The sequence below is a fragment of the Numida meleagris genome, chromosome 3 (assembly GCF_002078875.1).
Source record: "Numida meleagris isolate 19003 breed g44 Domestic line chromosome 3, NumMel1.0, whole genome shotgun sequence".
NCBI classification, from domain to species: domain Eukaryota; kingdom Metazoa; phylum Chordata; class Aves; order Galliformes; family Numididae; genus Numida; species Numida meleagris.
Genome location: NC_034411.1, coordinates 56558858 through 56578101, shown reverse-complemented (window position 1 = coordinate 56578101; position 19244 = coordinate 56558858). Strand labels below are relative to the sequence as shown.

Below are 19244 nucleotides of genomic sequence, written 5' to 3'. Positions count from 1 at the left end.
TGAGAAAACATTCTCATAATTTGTTATTGCAGATCTTCAGTGGACATGTAAACAGTTTGAAGTCAAGTACCTATTCATATTCAGTCAAGTACTGCAAATCCCATTTGTTTCATGACATTGTTGCCTCCTTTTTAACATTTAGAAAGCTTACATGGGAATAGACTTACCGACCATTCTGCATTATCCGTTTTTGAACATCTCACATTCATTGGTAGTTTAAGCACAAGCTCATTATAGGAGAGACCCTCTGATTTGGACCACTTGAACTTGTTCATTGCATCCATAAAAGATAGGTTTTTATATTGCTTAGGACTCTTGATAATAAAAGGCCAAGTCCTGAAGAAAAATCAGTATAAAGAATTTTAAAACATAAATAAACACCACCAAGTCAGAACTGATAAAGGAATTTACTTTTGGGAATATAGTCAGAGAAACAAATACACTATTAATATGCATACATATATATAAAAATCATTTAAAATCTCTGCTAGTGAAAACTGATACAATGTCACTGACTTTAACAGAACTATGAAAGTTTGTCATCAGTTTAGGAGTTGCTGCCAGATGCTTTTAGGAGAGAAGGATTTTAAATTAAGAAAAGAATTGCATTGCTGTTCTTTCATCTACAAACAAAATACACAGACAATCCAAAACACATTTTCTATTTAAGTTCCCTTAATGAAAAAAGAAAAAAATCATGCCCTCTACTAGCCTTGACAGATAGGTTTGTAAAAGAATGTTTGCCATTAGAAAGCTGCTTCTAAATGGCTCTGCCAAGCTCTGGGCATAACTCAGATAATAGGTCAAACCTCAGCCTAGCAGAGGGTTGCTAGGTTGGCAATGGTGCCAAAAAATCAAATGAAAGTAACCAAAGTTTTGGACATTTTCTTTTGGCATATCCTAGTGCTATGGCTGCAAGGGAACTTAAGGCAAGAAGTGGGATAGAGATCTGCTGTGCTGCTGTAAGAGAGCTGATGTTTAGAAACTCTCGCCATGAACAAGAGGTGTCAGTCCCATTCCTCACCATCTCCCTGAGATGGAGGAAGGGAAGGAATGAAATCTCTTATCTTTAATTTAGTAGTAGAAAACTCAAACATAGTAATGACAAAAAATAAAATTTAGTAACAAATAAACAAAAAAATAGTTAAAGAATAGGTTTTCTACTGTTTTTGCTTTCTTGTTGTTTGACTAAAGTAAAATGAAAGGAAAAAAGCATGGTGAATTGGGCAAGTTTTTAAAAACAGAAAGGCTCATACACCTTGTGCAAAAAATAAAGTGACTGGAACTTTATCTAACTAACCTAATTATTTTTTGGATGAAGCGTGTTTTATCCTTTTAAAACATTTTAGACAGACCTGTGTTATCTTGCAGTACACTATCTCCCATTTGCTTTGAGTAAAACACTGCCTACGCCAATTTCAGCTCCATTCAATATCTAGGCATGGAGGATGTGATTTTAATCAGACATATACTTTACACTATTGTGTAATAATAAAAAAAAATAATAAAAAGCCCAACCATTTTAATCTCAACTCCTCATGATTTATACCACTATCCGTGCCACCAGACTGAGGGAAAAAAGAATTTTGAAGCAAGCCACCAGTGCCTTGATCCTGCTTCCAGTTGCCTTCATGTCTAAGTCAAGAGACATTAGAGGGGCCAGTGAAGACATTCCAGCGTAAAATTGACACAGTAGAGATGGGCATCGGGTCACATATCCTTAGGCTAACAGAGCTTAATGAAACAAGAATTGTGGATTAGGTCATAAATACTAGAGGCATTAACTGTGGATTAGGTCATAAATACTAGAAGCATTAATAATCTCTTCTTCTAAGTACTCTTCCATTTGTAGCAGACAGTCCGCATACTTACTCTATTCAAAACATCTTTATTTCCCCGGGCCAAATGTGCATTTTTTTTCTTAAATACAGTTATCGTGAATGAACCCTCAAGAGAGCATACATTCATTAGAATATTTTCTTTATAACTTCAGAAAGACTCTTTTTGCTAGGGTTAGCTTAGAAACTGTGTTCTCCCTGTATTAAGAGAGACTGTAAATAGCAGTAGTGTCAAAATGAAGTAGACACTGTATGCATTCTGACTTTCTTTAAAATATCCAGTCTTGGATATAGACTACAGAACAAAGACCAGTAAGCCTGTACATCAAATTGTTTTGCAATTAGTTTTATATTGTTTTATTCAGACATATTGCATAAGGAAAGCCAACTTTTAAAATTTAAACAAAATGCCATGCTATTAGTCTATTCATTTAATTTTAAAATCTTACTATTACCTTAATTTATTGCAAGAAATTTTGAAAATGCATTCCCTTCACCACTAATAAAGCTTTCCACTTTCTATTACTTGTTTTTCTGTATTTCATTCATTTTGGAACTGACCTTTTCAGATATCCTCACACTATTTTTACAGTCACTTACACCGCTGATCCTCTGCTGTGATGCTTTCATTCTGAGCATTAAGAGAAACATTTAAATCCAAAATAATGCACTACTCATTGATTTTTATATCTTCACACACATATATCCTGTCTATAGTGGGCTTCCTTGTTTCCATCTACAAAAATCTAAATTTTTTGTTAATTCAGGAAACCACACTTACTATAGTGAGTAACATCACTGTGCAAGTTAATCTAGTGACATCACAAGGCAGACACAACTCAGCGGAAAGTGTATTGGTTTTGCCTCAGGCTCCATGATGAAGGCCAGCAAGAGTTTTGCTGACTTGAATAAATTCTAATGCCTAATTTAACCTTCCCCCTATGCCACACCCTCTGCAAATTTGCAGGCCAGCAGACAGATGCCAGCTGAATTGCATGGATCTTCGTAGGGCTTATTACAGATACTGAATTGCCACAATGGACACTGAATTAGTCAGATCCTACAACAAAATGATCCCTTTCAATCTGAGCAGCTGGACAATATTCAGCATTCTGTGGATTATTTCTGTTAGGAAGAAAAACTGATGATGGAGCTAGGGGGTTTTCTTTCTGACATGATCCTGTTTACCTCTCAAAAATGTGCAGTGATCTGTTTCCCTGAAAAGCAGGAATCAAAATCTCAGAAGACAGTGTTTGCACAGCTTCTGCAGCCAATGGTTAACCAAAAGCCTGTTCTTCCTCTTGGCTAGATTCCTACCACTTAATCTCCATTTTTCTCTCAATTTACTTTACATATCATCTTCTGACTTGCTATTCTTCCAGAACTCCAGTTGCCTCTTTTTTCCCCAATCATGACGCTTATCTACCATTTTATCTTTTACTGTGAATGACTTAATATTCTCTTATCCCCTCCACTTCCTTTCTTACTTACAACTTCTTCTAATTTTATGCATTCTTGTCAGTGTCACTGAGACAGTGGTGAGCTCCAGATGTGAGCATCAGTTCTACAATGGCTGCTCTGAAAGTAATGTCTCCTATTTTATTATGTCATGTTGGCCAACATCATCAGAGGCAGATGTTGGTGGTATGGCAGCAGAGGTTGAACCTTCCTGCCAATATTCCATTACATTTTGTTGCCATGTGACAGGTGGCAGTAGAGGGGCAGTCAGACAGAATGGCATCTGATGTGGAAGTGCATAGGAAGCAAAGGTGTATGAAGTATGAAGCACTGAATTTCTCCATGCGGAAAAAAGGGCACCCACTGACATTCAAAGACTCATGCTGAACAATTACGGAGACCAAACAGTGGATGTGGGTGGTACATTTCAGCAGTGACACCATCATAGCACTTGTGAATCAACTGCAGCAGAATTAATGACAACAGATCTATATGGACTAATTCAATGCTCTGCTCCCAAAGTCCTATTTTTTCAAAATTACCTATATATTCTTTATTCATACCAATGAAACAATAATATTTTTTGATAAATTAATACATTTGAAACATTGATATGATATTTATACAAAGATTTATTTCTCTGGATGGTTGGTGGTGAGGTACCTGCTGTAAGAAATTTTTTTTTTTAAACAGAAGAAACCGTTTTTCAAATAATAATAAAACATAATACAAAAACAATTTGACCAGAGGAATAAGAAGCTGCAGAGCACAGATTATTCATCAAAATGAAGTGGCATGAGTGATCTTACAACAGGTTACACATATTCACAAACATTTCACTTGCCTGACTGGTCTGTAGATTTCCTTAACACCGATGAACTGGAGTTGTTCCATGATGTCGGGAATACTTGCACATCGAGTGAGGTTGATTCGTGGGTAATAGAGCAGATACGACAGGCACATTTCATTCCTGGTGCTCAGACCACCCTGAAAATGGGATTTTTCTTTTAATCAAGATAGCATTGGAATGCCACAGATAGAAAAATTGGTTAGTATTTATATGCTAATGAAATGTATAGCAGGAGGCCTAAATCAACAGGTTTACTTTGCACGTTAGGTTATCAGCTAACAAGAAATTATTACATAACAAATTACAAAATACACTGCAAGCTCAAGCAACAACTCCTGAGCTGAAGAGATGTCAGAAAGAACAATGGTCAATAAAACAAGCGCCTGTTAGAACATAACAGGCATAAGTTTGATCTGAGAAGTTCAGATTACTTTTGGCTGTCTCGAAGGTACTTATATCTACCGTGATTCAGAACAGGCGTAGGAAAGATCTAGTAGGATAATTAGTCTTCTAAATAAGAAATTGAATGAGCTCTGCCTAGTAAAATGGAGGCTGGGATGGAATATGTTTCTATATGGACTATATGGACTTAAGAACAAATGAGCACTAACTATAAAAGAATAAGTAAGACCTTTAGCTCTCAGAAGAAACATGCTCTGAAATAGTCTTCCACTGAGAATTATGTGCTGAACACCTAATTTAAAATTAATATAGGTAAGTATGGACAAGTTTATGACCTGTATATGTCCCTAATATCCTATGTATATGACCCTATATGTCCTGTCCCAAGTGGCCAAGAAGGCCAGTGGCATCCTGGCTTGTATCAGGAATGGTGCGGTGAGCAGGACTAGGGAAGTCATCCTGCCCCTGTACTCGGCATTGGTGAGGCCCCACCTCGAGTACTGTGTTCAGTTTTGGGCACCTCAGTACAGGAAGGACATTGAGGTGCTGGAGCAGGTCCAAAGAAGGGCAACAAGGTTTGTGAAGGGCTTGGAGAATGTGCCCTACGAGGAGCGACTAAAGGAACTGGGTCTGTTTAGTCTGGGGAAGAGGAGGCTGAGGGGAGACCTTATTGCTCTCTTCAAATACCTGAAAGGTGATTACAGCGAGAGTGGGGTTGGTCTCAAGTTGCTCCAGGGGAGGTTTAGGTTGGATATCAGGAAAAAACTTCTTTACCGAAAGGATTATTAAGCACTGGAACAGGCTCCCCAGGGAGGAAGTGTGTTTAAAACATGTTTCATCATTTCTATGCTTATATCTCACTCAACTAAGATACAGCTAGTGCAACAAAAACTAAAAAGGTTTGATTCTTGGTATTTTGCTTTCCTTCATACACGTCCTGCATATGCCCACAGCAAAGCCATGATTCAGCAAGAGGTATCTCTGCGCTCTCTGGATGCCATAACTGGATCTTCCTTACTGAACAGGTCTCAGCTCCTGGAGATCTGGATCCAGGCTCTGCTGAGGATGAGGGATCAGCCCAGCAAAGGATGGGTGCCTGCAACTATGCCCATCCCATACGTGTTATGGGTCTGGTAACACTCCCTGGTTTCACTGACAGCTGGCACAGTCCAGCTGCTGCATCAACTGTGAATGCATGAAGGCAGGGCACCTTTCCCTCATGCCCTGCACAGGAACAGCAGCTGCCAGGGAGCCCCTTTGCAGCCCCTTGTCAGCATGCTCAAAGCATCAGTTTGAGCACTTTGCTGCTGCGTGAGAAAGGTAAAACACTGATGCTCACTGTTCCCAGCCACCTCATCCCAATCATGTATCAGTCCTACCTGAGGTACAAAAGCAAGTGGTCTGATCTTGGTCACGGCGTAAATCAAAATAAACTCATAATTACAACTTCAGTGAAAAACAGGTAGCCAGTTCATAAACCTACTTCATTAGAATATGCAGGATTTACATGTTAATGCATGTTATGAAGAAAGCATTCATTTTACTACTGAAGTCTCATTTTTCAGTATCTGTTATGAAATAGCTTGCTTATTTTTATAAACTAGTCATATGAATTCCTTATGCAAGAGATTAGACTTGAATCGTAAGAGTCCTTACGATTTTCAAACCTAAGAAATGACATGTTATTGTGTTATTAAGTACGCACATATATTACCAAGTAATCTCACACTTTTTAGTTGCGTCTTATGAAAAAGATTTTCTTACCCATGTCATGCGAATTCGGTCCATAGTGCTGTAGTGACATTCTGTGATTAAATTATCCCCCTGAAACACAAGATTTAAGAAGTTCACATTTCTGAAGTTTATCAACCTTGGCTTCATGTAACTGCAGATGATGGCAAAAACTTAGGAAAAAAGGATCAGAGCAGTGGATATGAGTTCTTAAAAGAGCAAACAATTAGGCAATTGTTCGATACCAAAATTTGGCACTTAACATTCATATCATCCCAGATCCTCAAAGGATCCCCTATGGATTTAAACAGAGCCTTCTTAAAAGTTTGATCTGTTTTTTCAAACAGCAATGGAAATGAACAGTTAAAAGCCCGTTTTCCGGAAAACTATGCATGTAGACAATGCATACACATGATTCTTCCTCCAAAACTCTTCCAGTGCTACTTTGCATATCTTTTCCCAGGCTAATTTATCCTGCCAACTTCTATAGAATTACTTGACAAATCAGGAAAATAAGGTTTTCCACATCACAATAACAGCTATTTATCTGCCAAGTCTGGGAGTAGAGGAGTGGCGGGTAAAGACTTAGCTGCATTGACAGATACGTATGGGAAGGGCTGAACACTTACCTTCTCATCTACATGCAATTAACTTTTTGCTGTCTTGACAAACAGACCTACAGTGTTTTTAAATAAAAAAGCAGTCCCTTTGTTGCCTTTACCTAATCAAATACATGTCTCAAAATCACTATGATAATCAACAAAAACAAAAATACTGAAGAATATAGAACAGACTTCAAAAATCTGACATGTTGAGGTAACTTCACGTCACAAGGATGCCAGGGGCTTACTTGCTCTGGTTCCTTTCTGTTTAATATCATCTTTCCTTATCACCCATAGTATTAATCTTCCTGGAAGAAATCAGAGTACCCTTCAAAGGCTGAGAATGTCTCCTTCCCTTTGGGCTCTACCCCTGCCAGATCACTGCTAGCACTAACTGTAGTCTGGGCTACCAGAAGAAGGTGCATCAACCTTGTGTTGGGCAAATGAAGCACGAGCCTTCTGAGGAAGCTTGAACAGGCACAGCATCACTGCTCCCCATGGGAAGAAGCCAAATGGCATCAGTGAGGACTCTTGATCTCCTGGTTGGAGCTGGATCATATTCACTGGAAATTTTCCTTTTGCAAGACTAGATCTTTTGGTACCAAATTCAGAGTGAGGTAATAGTACACATAGAAAACAAATCATTTGGACTCTACAGCTTAAAGAATAGCTATCAGGAGAGAATAACAAGAACTTCTATGATTTTTTTTTAATATTATTAGAAGTATTATTAGTTAATTGATTAGACTGTGGTTAGAATTACACCAGAACGGTGTATGAAGAGTAGTACTGGTATTTTTGCATTAGATTAAGACAATTAAAAGGCATGGAAAAGGCTCACTTCATAGAAAGAATTCCAGCTTCTACTCCAGCTGTCTGTTAAGTCGCTGATACTATCAAATACCTCATTTAGTCTTTTTGCTGTCTACTCCCTTTTGTTCTCAAATTTTAAGAGGCCTTTCTCTATAATCTGCATGGATTTTCCTAAAGGTATTACAGGCTTTCTCTGTAAACCTGTCATCTTCTGCCAGCCCTCTTCCTAAACTCTTCAACATTTCTTTCCTGGAGGAGGTAACATCGGTTTGTCTTTGAAGTCCTCATGGAGTACACGCAGTTGGACTTCAAAGAATAAATGCTGCACCTGAACATCCAGACATTAAATTCTAAAGTTAACATGTTAGCTTTTTGCCTTTCAGGGACAAATGTCAGAGTATCCCACAGTGTGGGAAAAGAGACTGAAGAAAAGCCCAGAAGATCAAACAATGGAGCTTCTGACTACACATGAAGTTCAGTCATTCCAATGGCCTTTTCAGCTCCAGTTATAAATAAAATGCTGTTGTTTGATACTTTGCATCCAACCAGTTTCATGAAGTAATGGGCTTGTTCACATGCACCAGAACAAGCACATCTCCACTTGCTGTGCTAGTCAGAACTGGAGTATCTGGCCCTTCGCAATGATAAGCTTTCTGTCCTCAGGCCGAAGTTTCAAAAACAGGTGCCTGCTGGAACTAACAAGAGATGAGTGAATAATTTTTAAGTGAGTGACTCGCCCCCAAAAATATAGATTGCTTTCATGAAATATCTAGGGATAACTACTGGTTTAATTTAATGCTTTGCAATATAAATATAGTTGGGACTTTTAAAACAGTATATTGCAATATTGCAAGAACAGCAGATAGAACTGCATGATTTCTTCTTCCTAAAAATTTTGTTTACTCAGTGAAATCTCATGTGGAACACAAGCTTAGAGTTTTATTCCCAACAATAAATAAAATGTGAAACAGAGAGAAAACTTGGCTGATTCACGGACACACTTGCAAGGCTGAATACTTGCTGTGCACAAATAATTGTGATGTGCTATTCAGTTCCAATGGCTCCTTAAAGCCCCGTGGTGGTGTTTCCATCTGGTTGGATGCACAACAAAGACACAACCAGGCACACCTGTGATTTTATTTTCTGCTTTTTTCAAGCGTTTATAATAGCAAAGCTCAAATCAAGTAATTGTGAAAATTAAACACACTCAGTGAATGAACTCATGGTCCAAGTCAGTTCTGTAATGAATCAGGTGGATACTCATGAGGCACAACAGCTTTAATGCATTACTCTATTTGTAACAACTGGGAAAAGGACCAAAACATCAAATTAATTAATTAATTAATCCTGTGAGCAAACGTTAGGCAACTGATCTCTTAAACAACTTCAGGAAAAAAACTAAGAGTGCCATACCGGCATGATGGTTCTTTCTTCTTCCAGATATTGAAATTCTTGGAAGTTGAAGTCAAATTCATCATCATAAGCAAGCAGCTTCTGCTCCTCACCATTGCGGAAGTGACGCATCCTGATAGCTCTGCCAGCAAGATGGGCATGAAGGAGGACCGCAAACACATGAATCCCACTAGGCCTCTCAGCATCTAGAGCCTGGCATGGGGAAAACAAGACCAACAGTATGTCTAGAGGCAATGTGATGTAATGCAGAATGAAAACATATTCATATATGCATTTCATGTTTTACAGCAAAATGCAGTCTGGAGCAAAACTAAATTGGAATGGAAAATAAAGTTTTAATATGCAAAAAAGTTGATTTTTTCCTTGGGATTTTTTTTTTATTTTAATAAAAATATGTTTTCACTCCTAGTGCATACAGCTTTTATGAAGATCAACTGGACTTCCAATAATTCTCAATACATTAAGACTTTCAAGGGTATTAGATAAAAACCCACACATTATAAGCTTTACTTCCTGTCTTCAAGTCAATGGGTGGTGAAATACTGTAGGTTTTCATCTGAAACTTTTTTTCTCCGGTCAAAAACATTTTAAAATCAACAAATCTGACATTGCTTCCATACCATCTGAGATCTACAGATGCAAATTTGGATATACTAAACTTCTTCAGAGCCCAAATGAGAAAGAATCTGTTATTGCAATACATGACAAGCACAGCCTTTAAATCAGAAACCCTGCCATAATAGATTGCTCTAGTGTTTTTAAGTGGAAATATGTTACAATAATGTGCAACATTTAACATCACCAAGAACAAGCCTAAATTCTGTATGTAATTTTCCCCCCCATTCCAATCCACATCGTGCAAAGTAGATGTTGATCCGGCCTTTCTCTAAAAATGACAGAGTACCTGAGAATCTCCCATGATATATTAACCATAGATTTCAAACCATATTTCCTTTATCTATAGGGAAATGTAAGCTCTTTGTGAAACCAGATGTTTAATGAATGCATAATTTTGTGTTTTGGGCCACAGAACAAAGCCTGCTCTCATCTTCAGTTTCTGTGGTTGATCTAAGTACACTTTTCAGACTTCCACTTTGCTATTAGGAGCCTTTTGCATACACATAAATCTTAATTACTCTCTCTCAGCAGTCTTTCTAAATAATTCCAGGCTACGAACAGCTTTGCCATGGAAAGCAATGTATGTTTATACATTGAAGACAGAATTAAATTATCACAAGCACTGCATCATCCAGTATTACTCAGATCAGTAAAGCGATACTGAGCATCCCAAACACCTAGATTAAAGATTCAAAATTCTGGAGGGCAGCATTTAGCAGATGCCTTGACACAGTTCTTTAACCAGCAGCTATCAATCTTTCCAAGGAGATAAAGAGGCTGTCCTAAACTAATTCTAAGCATGAAAACCGCTGGTGTAAGATAGGACACATACCTCTCGTAGGCATTCCAATGTGCAGTGACCCTCTGACACAAATTCAGGCATGCCCGGTGGGATATTGTGGAAGAGGCTGACCCAAAGACCAGCTTCAATAACCCCAGCATCGTATTTCCTTAAAACTGGAGTATAAAATAGCCTCAGACCAGAGTTATCTATCAAGCCTGCAACAAAACAACACAGTCAGTCAGCCATGGTAGTAAATCAGTATTAAAAAAAATAAAAAACATCCAATCACTTTGCATTTTTCAAGGCTTGTCCTAACTTCTTTTACAAGAAAATTGAAGAATCAACCTCAATAACCTGGAAATGAGTCAAATCACATGCGGGAAGCAATAAACAGGGGTAGCCCACAAGAAGGTTGTTAAAGATGGTATGTTGATATCTGCAGTGTTCAGACAAGAATGAAAAATATGCGCTGCTTGGAGCCCCCATGTCCCTTCTGTTAACTTACCCAGCATGATTGTCAGAGAAATGAAAGTAGATCACAGGCACAAGAAACAATAGAAGGAAATGATAAAACCTTAGAAGTTGCCAAGTATGTTTTGAAAATGAAATATTTAAAGCAGAGCTTAAAGGTGTTGTATTTTTTTCCCTTGAAATTTTTGACTCACGTTACCTTCTGCTTGCGAATTTACCTATTCCTTCACAGTAAGCCCTAGCATTAATAGTATTTTTCCTTTGTTCTGGATTGCCTGTCACATCACAGCATACCTCAGATAACCAAACACATCCCTTCTGCAATCTTCCCAACTAAGAGACCATCAATTAAAGATATGAGAAAAAGCTTCTTAAATCAGAAATTTAAAGATAATACCACCACACTGAATAAAGAAGGTAAGAGAACTGCATTGGACTTTAATCCTGCCCTCAAGGATTTCTCTTGATTTCAAAAGCAGTTTAAAGAGCAAAAGCCTGCTGTAAGAAGGTTGAGCTTTAAGTATGAGAATGATATGAATCTATTTAATTCATTTAGATGTTTAGTCATACCCATTTGTTTGTGTATCTACTCAGAATTTATGTTGTCTCCATCCACTAAGATATTGTAATTATTTATCTTGCCTTAGCCATATTTATGAGGCAAGATATAAGGAAAAACAAAGACTGCTTTGTGTTGCACAAGCCCTAAATTCTGTGTTATCTCATCTGTTACCTTCCTGTTTGTTGCTCTTATTCAAATTTCAGCTTTGAAATCAAAAATGCAAAAATGTTGCCAAGTATCTCATAGAAGGTAAGAGGCTTCCTCTGTCAGTTGTCTAAAAAAAGTAACAGACATAGCAGTGGTTGAAACCAAATTTTACATCAGTACAAATTCAGCAGGCTATTTTAAGATAGAAAAATGACAGGGGGATAGAGGAGGTGCTAAGTTACCCAGTCACTGTAACACCTAAGTCTGTGTAGTTCATAAAAATTAAGGAACAAATGCTATGCACAACCAATTACGAGTGGTAGGGAACTACGAGACCATCTGCAATATACAAATCATGGTATTTCAGTTAATATACACTGTCCCACATCTCAATGTTAATTTATTTTGGAATCTGTACTCATTCTCTTCCTGAAGCTATCTGTAATCTCATCAACTTGGACTCTTCCTTTGTGGTGCTCCCTCCTCAAGCCTGCTAACATCTAAATGCCAGAAATTTTTATGATATCTAAGAGTTTTTGATAAACAGACTCAAAAGAGGTAATCTCTCAAATTAAAAGTGGATGTTACTGACTTCAGAAAAAGAAGCATTCAAAACCCACCAAGCTAGAACCAGTTCATACATTTTTGAGCCTGACCAGAAGCCAGCACTGATTATGAATCTGAGTCACTTAGGCAAATATTGCTCCACATGCAGAGGTGAGGCTGCTGGCTTAACCGCAAGACCCAAACTGGGAAAACACAGACCCTGAAATAGGAAAACAAAGGTGAAGGTGACCTGGTGGAACGATGGGTGGGAGGACTCACGAATCTCACCCACACACAAGCAACGAGAGCACTTGGGTTCTCTCCCTCCCTCTCCTGCACAATCTTATACTATGTACTTTGCCAGGCAGAAGAGAAACCACCTGGATTGCACATACCGTGGTTTGCCAATGATCTCTGAATTTTCCCATGTCTTCAGTGAGACCCTGAGATACTTGGGACTGTCTCAACATGGCAAAGCTGCACCCATTGCTTACAAAGGAAACAAAACTTCCGATTCCCAGATTTTGTACGTGTCACTTAAGCTAAGACAAAATCATACAGCACAGTCAATTAAAATAAAAAGGTGAATTTAGAGAAATGGTCTGATTTGAAAACAGGTTTTCTGCATGTGGTGTGTCAAGCTTTTAGGTAATATTTGACGGGAAATCATGTACAACCAAGGATAGAATCATAGAATTGTTTGAGTTGGAAGGAATCTTTAAAGACCATCTGGTCCAACTCCCCTGCAATGAACAGGGACATTTACAGACAGATCAGGTTGCTCATAGCCCCATCCAGCCTGACCTTGACTGTCTCTAGGGATGGGGATGCAAAATAAGCTTACTGTATCACATAAGAATATGCACGCTGAAGGGTCTGTCATTAAATAAAACAATCTTAAGAAAGTTCTTCTCAGACATCATAAAGTGGGGGAATAGCAGTAAGACGGAATGTCTCAGCCAACACAGAAGATTTTATTTAAACACGTGGCGCTCTAACGGACCAGTAGTACATTGTGCAATGGATTTTACCCAGTTCATTTATTCCAGTAATCAGAATATACTGAGGCATAGAAGCTCAACAAATTTTTGTATAAAACCAGAAAACATTACTGATCTTTTCAAAAGTCAGCTTTGAAGTATCCTAGATTTTCCAAAAGTCTCAGTTTCTTGAAAAAAAAAAACAAAATTTCCTTTTGTTTCTTCTAGACATAAATAAATTTTAGAATGAAAATTAAAAAATAACATCATAAAGGAGAAGCTTATGATTTAAGATAAACTGTTTTTACATAATGAATGGCTAACAACATGAATTTTTATTTCACTTTCATAAGTTGCCCACAGTTGAGGCAGATGTATTAAAAAATACTTCAAAGCTTATAAAAGGCTAATTCTCTGTGATGCTATCTTGCAGTCTGGATGAGGTGCTGCTATCTCTCAGTCTGATTGAATTTCTGAGCAAAAGCAAAGCATACAGAGATAAATAACACAAAGAATGTCTTGATAAAAGGTGTATTCACCTGGTCCACAATTCTTTGCATCTCTGAATCTCCCACTTTCTTCAGGCTACATTTCTTAGTGCAATGAGGAAAACACTGGGAGCCAGAAACTATCAAGAAGGGGAAAATGAGCCCCAGCTTTGCATCTGTTCTATCTGCAGCGTGATGCAATGAGTGCATTTTCCAATCTTGCCTATTTTACAGAATGTGAGGGTAGGGTACAAACCTTCTGTGTATGTCGGATTGTCATAATGCACCTCCATAAGAACAAACTGCGGGTCAACTGCTGTGCCGATGGATAATCCAACGTGGGGAGGATAGGTGAAGCCCTGAAATCAACACATGCACATTGAGCTAAGGAACTTCTCCCATGGTTAAGAGTTAATTTTTTAACATAAATAAAATTACTGCTTTGCAGTGATACTATCATATTAATGATAAAATTTATAAACTTATTTTAAAACTTTCTGAATGTGGCATTGCAGCATAACATATTTATTAATACTGCATGCACTAAATAACTATGCCAGTATAAATTATTAGGTCTTGTACTTGTTAGAGGATAAAGCCCTGAGTAACCTGGTCTGACCTTATGAATGACTCTGCTTCAAGTAGGAGGCTGGACTAGAGGCTTCCCAAAGTCCCTTTCAACCTGCACTATCTTATGATCTTTTGATTATTTATTCTTTACTTATTGCTTGAGTGGAAAATGGAAATGCCATTTGAGATGTATAAACAGTGCATCATCAAGCATTTAGTCTGACAATAAAATCCTTATGAAAAAGTGAGTCTACATTTTAAATGCTTCTAGTTTACAAAAGCAGTAATTTGCAGGGAATACAGAGGTCATTCATAATTAGATTGCTTTTCCTGCATAAATCACTGCATTCTAAGCAAAATGATTTCAACAATAAAAACATCTTCATGGCAACATTTACATTAGTGAGCCAAATGGTGAAAAAGATCTGTACAGTGCAACAGCTTGTGCTGGACTCACTGTCCCCAGACTGCTTTCCTTGGACAAGCTCTGCAGTCAGCCTCTATGCACTGAATTCCATTTTCTATTGGGAAGTGCTGAGTTCACCCCAAACATTAAATTTAACTTCATCCTCCCAAAAAGGATGAAGTTATGAACAAAGGAGCTTATTTAAGTGGGAATAACTGGGAGATTTGTTTCAGCAGCTCAGCCTGATTCAAAACAAAACACCAGCATCTTATAGGTGAAGTCATTTACTATACTCACTTTATGAGGAATGAATCTGCCCCATTTTTTAATAAGCAATTTGAGATCCTAACTTTCTGATTCCTGATGGACATTAATGAATTAATCTTAGTATATAATTAAAAGCACTATGATCTTCATGCTACGTAAGCATAAACTGAAGCACTTAGTACTCCAGTAAACTTGAGTGTAATCCAGATCTTCCAGATTGCTCTCTATAGATCTTTAACAAGAAGACCATCCTTGCAAAAGCCTCCACAGCAGCAGTCAAATGATAAGTTATTTATATAAATTTTTTATTTCACTTAGATTAAGAAAGTTGAAAGTACTAGGTCAGAGCATAGCTGATGGCAAAAATGCAGTGTTCATCAGAGATAATGCTCATAGTGGATTAAGCTTCTTTTGATGTGTACATGTAGCAACTCCAGCTTCCTCACACTGCAGCACTCAGAAACAGTTTTTCGACTGCAGGCTGCCAGGTGAAGGCTCCAGAAACTGTCATCCCCTCAGTCCCTCTCTTTGCCCACACCGTGTCTGAGTTGGCAAACAGTGAAACAAGGTGGTAAAGAGGGGTTGGGATGCTTTTTCTGGCAGTAGTGCTGTCTTATGTCAGCTGAAAGCATTAACTGCAGATTAAATTAGCATGTGAAATAAGCTGAAATCAGTGTGGGTTAACGTGTCATCTACTATGTTTTCAGTAGATATGTTCCATTGTCATGATCAAAGCACTCCTTCTGCTGGCTCTGCAGCAATAACAATCACTTCTGAACTGAAATGATGTCTTTTAGAGCTGGGAATGAAATTTCAGAATATTATGCCTCGATGGGGCAATACTGCAATCAAGGTGCTGATGGGGTGTAAAATGAAATAGATCTATGTCTAGCAAAGTTTTTGATGCAGTCACCTGCAGACAGTGCTTTTAATTCTGCCATCCTCCACAGATAACAGATACCGGTCATCACTGAAAGCAGTGACTTCCTTTATTGTATAGGACAAGCTGATATGGTGGCAGACTTCCATGCTCCCAGTCATCTTTCTCCACTTAAAGCATAGATTTGGTCTATACTTTTTTCATTACTTTAAGCTTGCCACTCAAGAAGTTCATTGTATTTAGCACTCAGAAGGCCGACAAGAAGTTGAGGATTTGGTGGTGAAGCATTTAGAGATTGACTGTATAACTTTTAAAAAAGTTAGATTAAGAAATCACTAATGTACTAAAAGGAAGATTCATTATGATACACACCCTCCTAATGCCCACTTCATGAAGCATGCTCGATAGCCATTCATCCTACCTCTCCTCCAATGGCCCATGCAAAAATGACCGTCTCACACGTGAAAAAGGAGTCTGGCATGTTGGGGTGGTAACACTCGTGCCCATAGTCCAGTACACTGTCATTCAAGTTGCTGCTGCACTGATAGAGCAAGATATGATGCACCAGGTTCTCATGGCCCTTCTGAATCAACGGCTCAACCTGTCAAAGGCAGAATGAAAAAGAAAAGGAAAGAACATATATCTCAGATGTGATTGTTTCAATGCAGGCCTACAGATAGAACTGCAAACTATGTGGTGCGCTAATATTGAAAGAGAAGGCTCAAAGTTAGATTGTTACTACATTAAGATGCCACTTCAGCACTCTCTAACTCCAAGCATTAAAAACGTCTTCATTTAAGTGCAGCAATAGGGAACAAAAAGGAAAACCTGTCTTGACAAAAGCTATGTTGCCATCTGTCTTGTCTCTTTTCCCACCCCAGTTTTGTACTGTCACTTGTCTTTCTCCCTTCCCAGCCCTGTTTATCCACATTCCAGCATGCCTAGGATATAAGCCAGCTGAATGTCTGCTCAGCTAAACCAGGTTGGTATCAGAACTGCGCAGAGCTTTTCAGCCCCATCTCTGCCTCTTTTGCACTACTTTGAACTAGAGTTGCCTAGTAATTCTGTACATCTAGGGGGAGCCTGGAGGTATAACCCCACATTCCTCAGTAGCTCAAGATGGACTTCCAAATCTTTTAGACATCTATGAAAATTTAGAATTTAGAATCTGTTCAGTTGTAAAGACTTTATTAAGTCGTTCCTCAGAGGTCGGGTGCTCCAGTCTGCTTGTGGCAGTGAGGAGCTGGAGGGTTCTCGGGTGTGCAGGGGTGCCCCCAGAATAATTTGACCACTGAACTTCAGGGTAGTCCAAAATTTCATTCTCATATAACAGCACTTGGTCTCTCTTTGGATGGATGTTGTTAAATCATCTCTGTCAGTGATGACATCCCTGAGGCAAACATGAGTACTTCTGGAAAAAGTTATTTTGCTTTTCAGAAAGATAATATTCTGCAAATTATCTGCATATAGGAAGCTATATTAAAATGAGTTTTTCTCTTGTTTTGCTTTAAAAGATTGCATCCCAGTCTATTATGTCTACTTTCAAGTTGAGTAACATGAACATTCTCTGTAAATGTTTTCACAAGAAATCTAAGGCTTAGCAATGCAACACTTAAGATGCAGGTAGCCACACAGTATTGCATTTTAATACTGTTAGGAAAGCAAAGGTATTTTAAACAGAGAAAAAAAAAAACACATATATACATCCTAAATTTGCATCAATTTATTTTGAACATGAACCCCAGGTACAAGAGCAGGGTAACAATTTCTTACCTTATTAAAAGATTTTCAGCACAATATTGTCACATAAATTTATCTGTATATTCTTCAAACCATTAAAACAATTACAGAAGGGGAAGGGCAGGCAGAAGTGCATATCAAGACCACCTTTGTTGATATAAATCCACAAAGTTCCATTGCAGTCAGGCACTTGGGGAGTCCAGCTGCTGCTGAGTATGTGTATGTCTTCCGAGAAGTGCATGACCCCAAACCACCCACCTCACTGTGCTCAGAAGTCAATGGAAGGGTGTCAACTTGCATGGACACACCAAAGTTTTGTTCTAAAGTCAAAACCAAAATGCTTCACAAGAAATCTTCTGTACTGTTTTCAGTAATTCCTATTTTAGTTAGCATTACCATTCTCATGAATTATTTTTCCATGAAAGTAAAAGTATTTTTGAAAAGGTGTTAAGTGTCAGTTTTCTCATCAGATAAGAATTAATACTCAATTATGTGAGGCTGATTGACAGAGATTCAGATGTCCATTTCAGACTGATGTTCTTCTTTCCTCTGCTCTTTCATATACATGCACATTCATCCAAATACTGCAGAATCATATAATGGCAGCTTATACATTAAATGTATGGATTAGTCAGGGAGATCATTATGGGAATGCTATCTCTGTATCTACCAAAAAAAAAAAAAACTTCTTTGTCCAAACACTTGATAGCTCTGTGTGCTGCTACAAGATCTCAGCACTTGCTGTGTTTACAGTCACTACTTCCAAACCAACTTCCCCTCAGAACAATGGGACATCACCAAAAGTAGAAACTCACATCCTGTCATTGATTTCTTAGTGTCAGATACCCAAACATAAACAGCACATCAGAAAATAGTTTTATTCAGCTTTCTTTAGCAAAGAAAAAAACAAAAAACAAACAACCCTTGAGCATCTTTCCAGTGTATCTTGTAGGACATCTCATATTCTTCAGATGCACCAAGAAATAATGAAGAGAAGCAGTGAAGTTAGACCTTTCACACATTTTTATTGTTATTTTATTTTTTATTATTATTATTTTCTAGCCAAATGGTTAGAGAAGTGCTGGCTTCTTCCTTCCTTTTCAACAAATAGAGAGAAAAAAAATAAACTACTAGGAGTGGGCCAAAAACCTTTTAAAAACTTAGGAAAATCTCACGAGTAGAAATTGCTCACTTAGGTCACCTCCCTAAAGTTCACAAGCATCATTCCTGACTGAAATCAGATAAGGAAGATGAGCAAGCCCCGCTAATGTGCTAGGTTCCCTTTCTCTGATCCAGTGAATAGATAGCTATAGTTACTTAGTGGAATAACTTCAGCAGAAACTGAGATTTAAAACGCTAATCTGACCCCCTGTTCTAGTGATTAACTGGAGCAAGGATTTAAACATGCCACTCCTACACCCCAGGTGAGTGCTGCCCTAGTTACTCAGCCATTTGTCACTGTAGCTTATAGAGTGAGGAGGTTCTTTAAACTGCCTCCCTCTTCCTCTCTCTCTTTCTGCAAGAGCATCTGTACAGCTTAGTTTGCTCCAAGCAAAAAAGAAATTCCTAAATCTCACTCTTTTCAATAAACAGAATTCTTGTTTTCTGGCCAGCCTTACAAATAATGATGAACAATGACAGAGTTCCTCAAACATGAAGCCAAATCTAACAAATCACT

The 19244-nt window shown here is 38.1% G+C and overlaps 1 protein-coding gene across 1 annotated transcript in view; it reads right to left on the bottom strand.

Annotated features, from left to right (window-relative positions):
- MOXD1 (monooxygenase DBH like 1) overlaps positions 1–19244 on the bottom strand; it is a 61955-nt gene that overhangs the window by 2927 nt on the left and 39784 nt on the right. The window contains exons 5-11 of the mRNA XM_021391994.1: positions 16248–16427; positions 13960–14062; positions 10558–10724; positions 9108–9299; positions 6313–6372; positions 4141–4283; positions 168–336 (exon numbers count right to left, since the gene is read on the bottom strand). Of these exons, the coding sequence (XP_021247669.1) occupies positions 168–336; positions 4141–4283; positions 6313–6372; positions 9108–9299; positions 10558–10724; positions 13960–14062; positions 16248–16427 (1014 nt within the window). The remainder of the gene's footprint in view (positions 1–167; positions 337–4140; positions 4284–6312; positions 6373–9107; positions 9300–10557; positions 10725–13959; positions 14063–16247; positions 16428–19244) is intronic.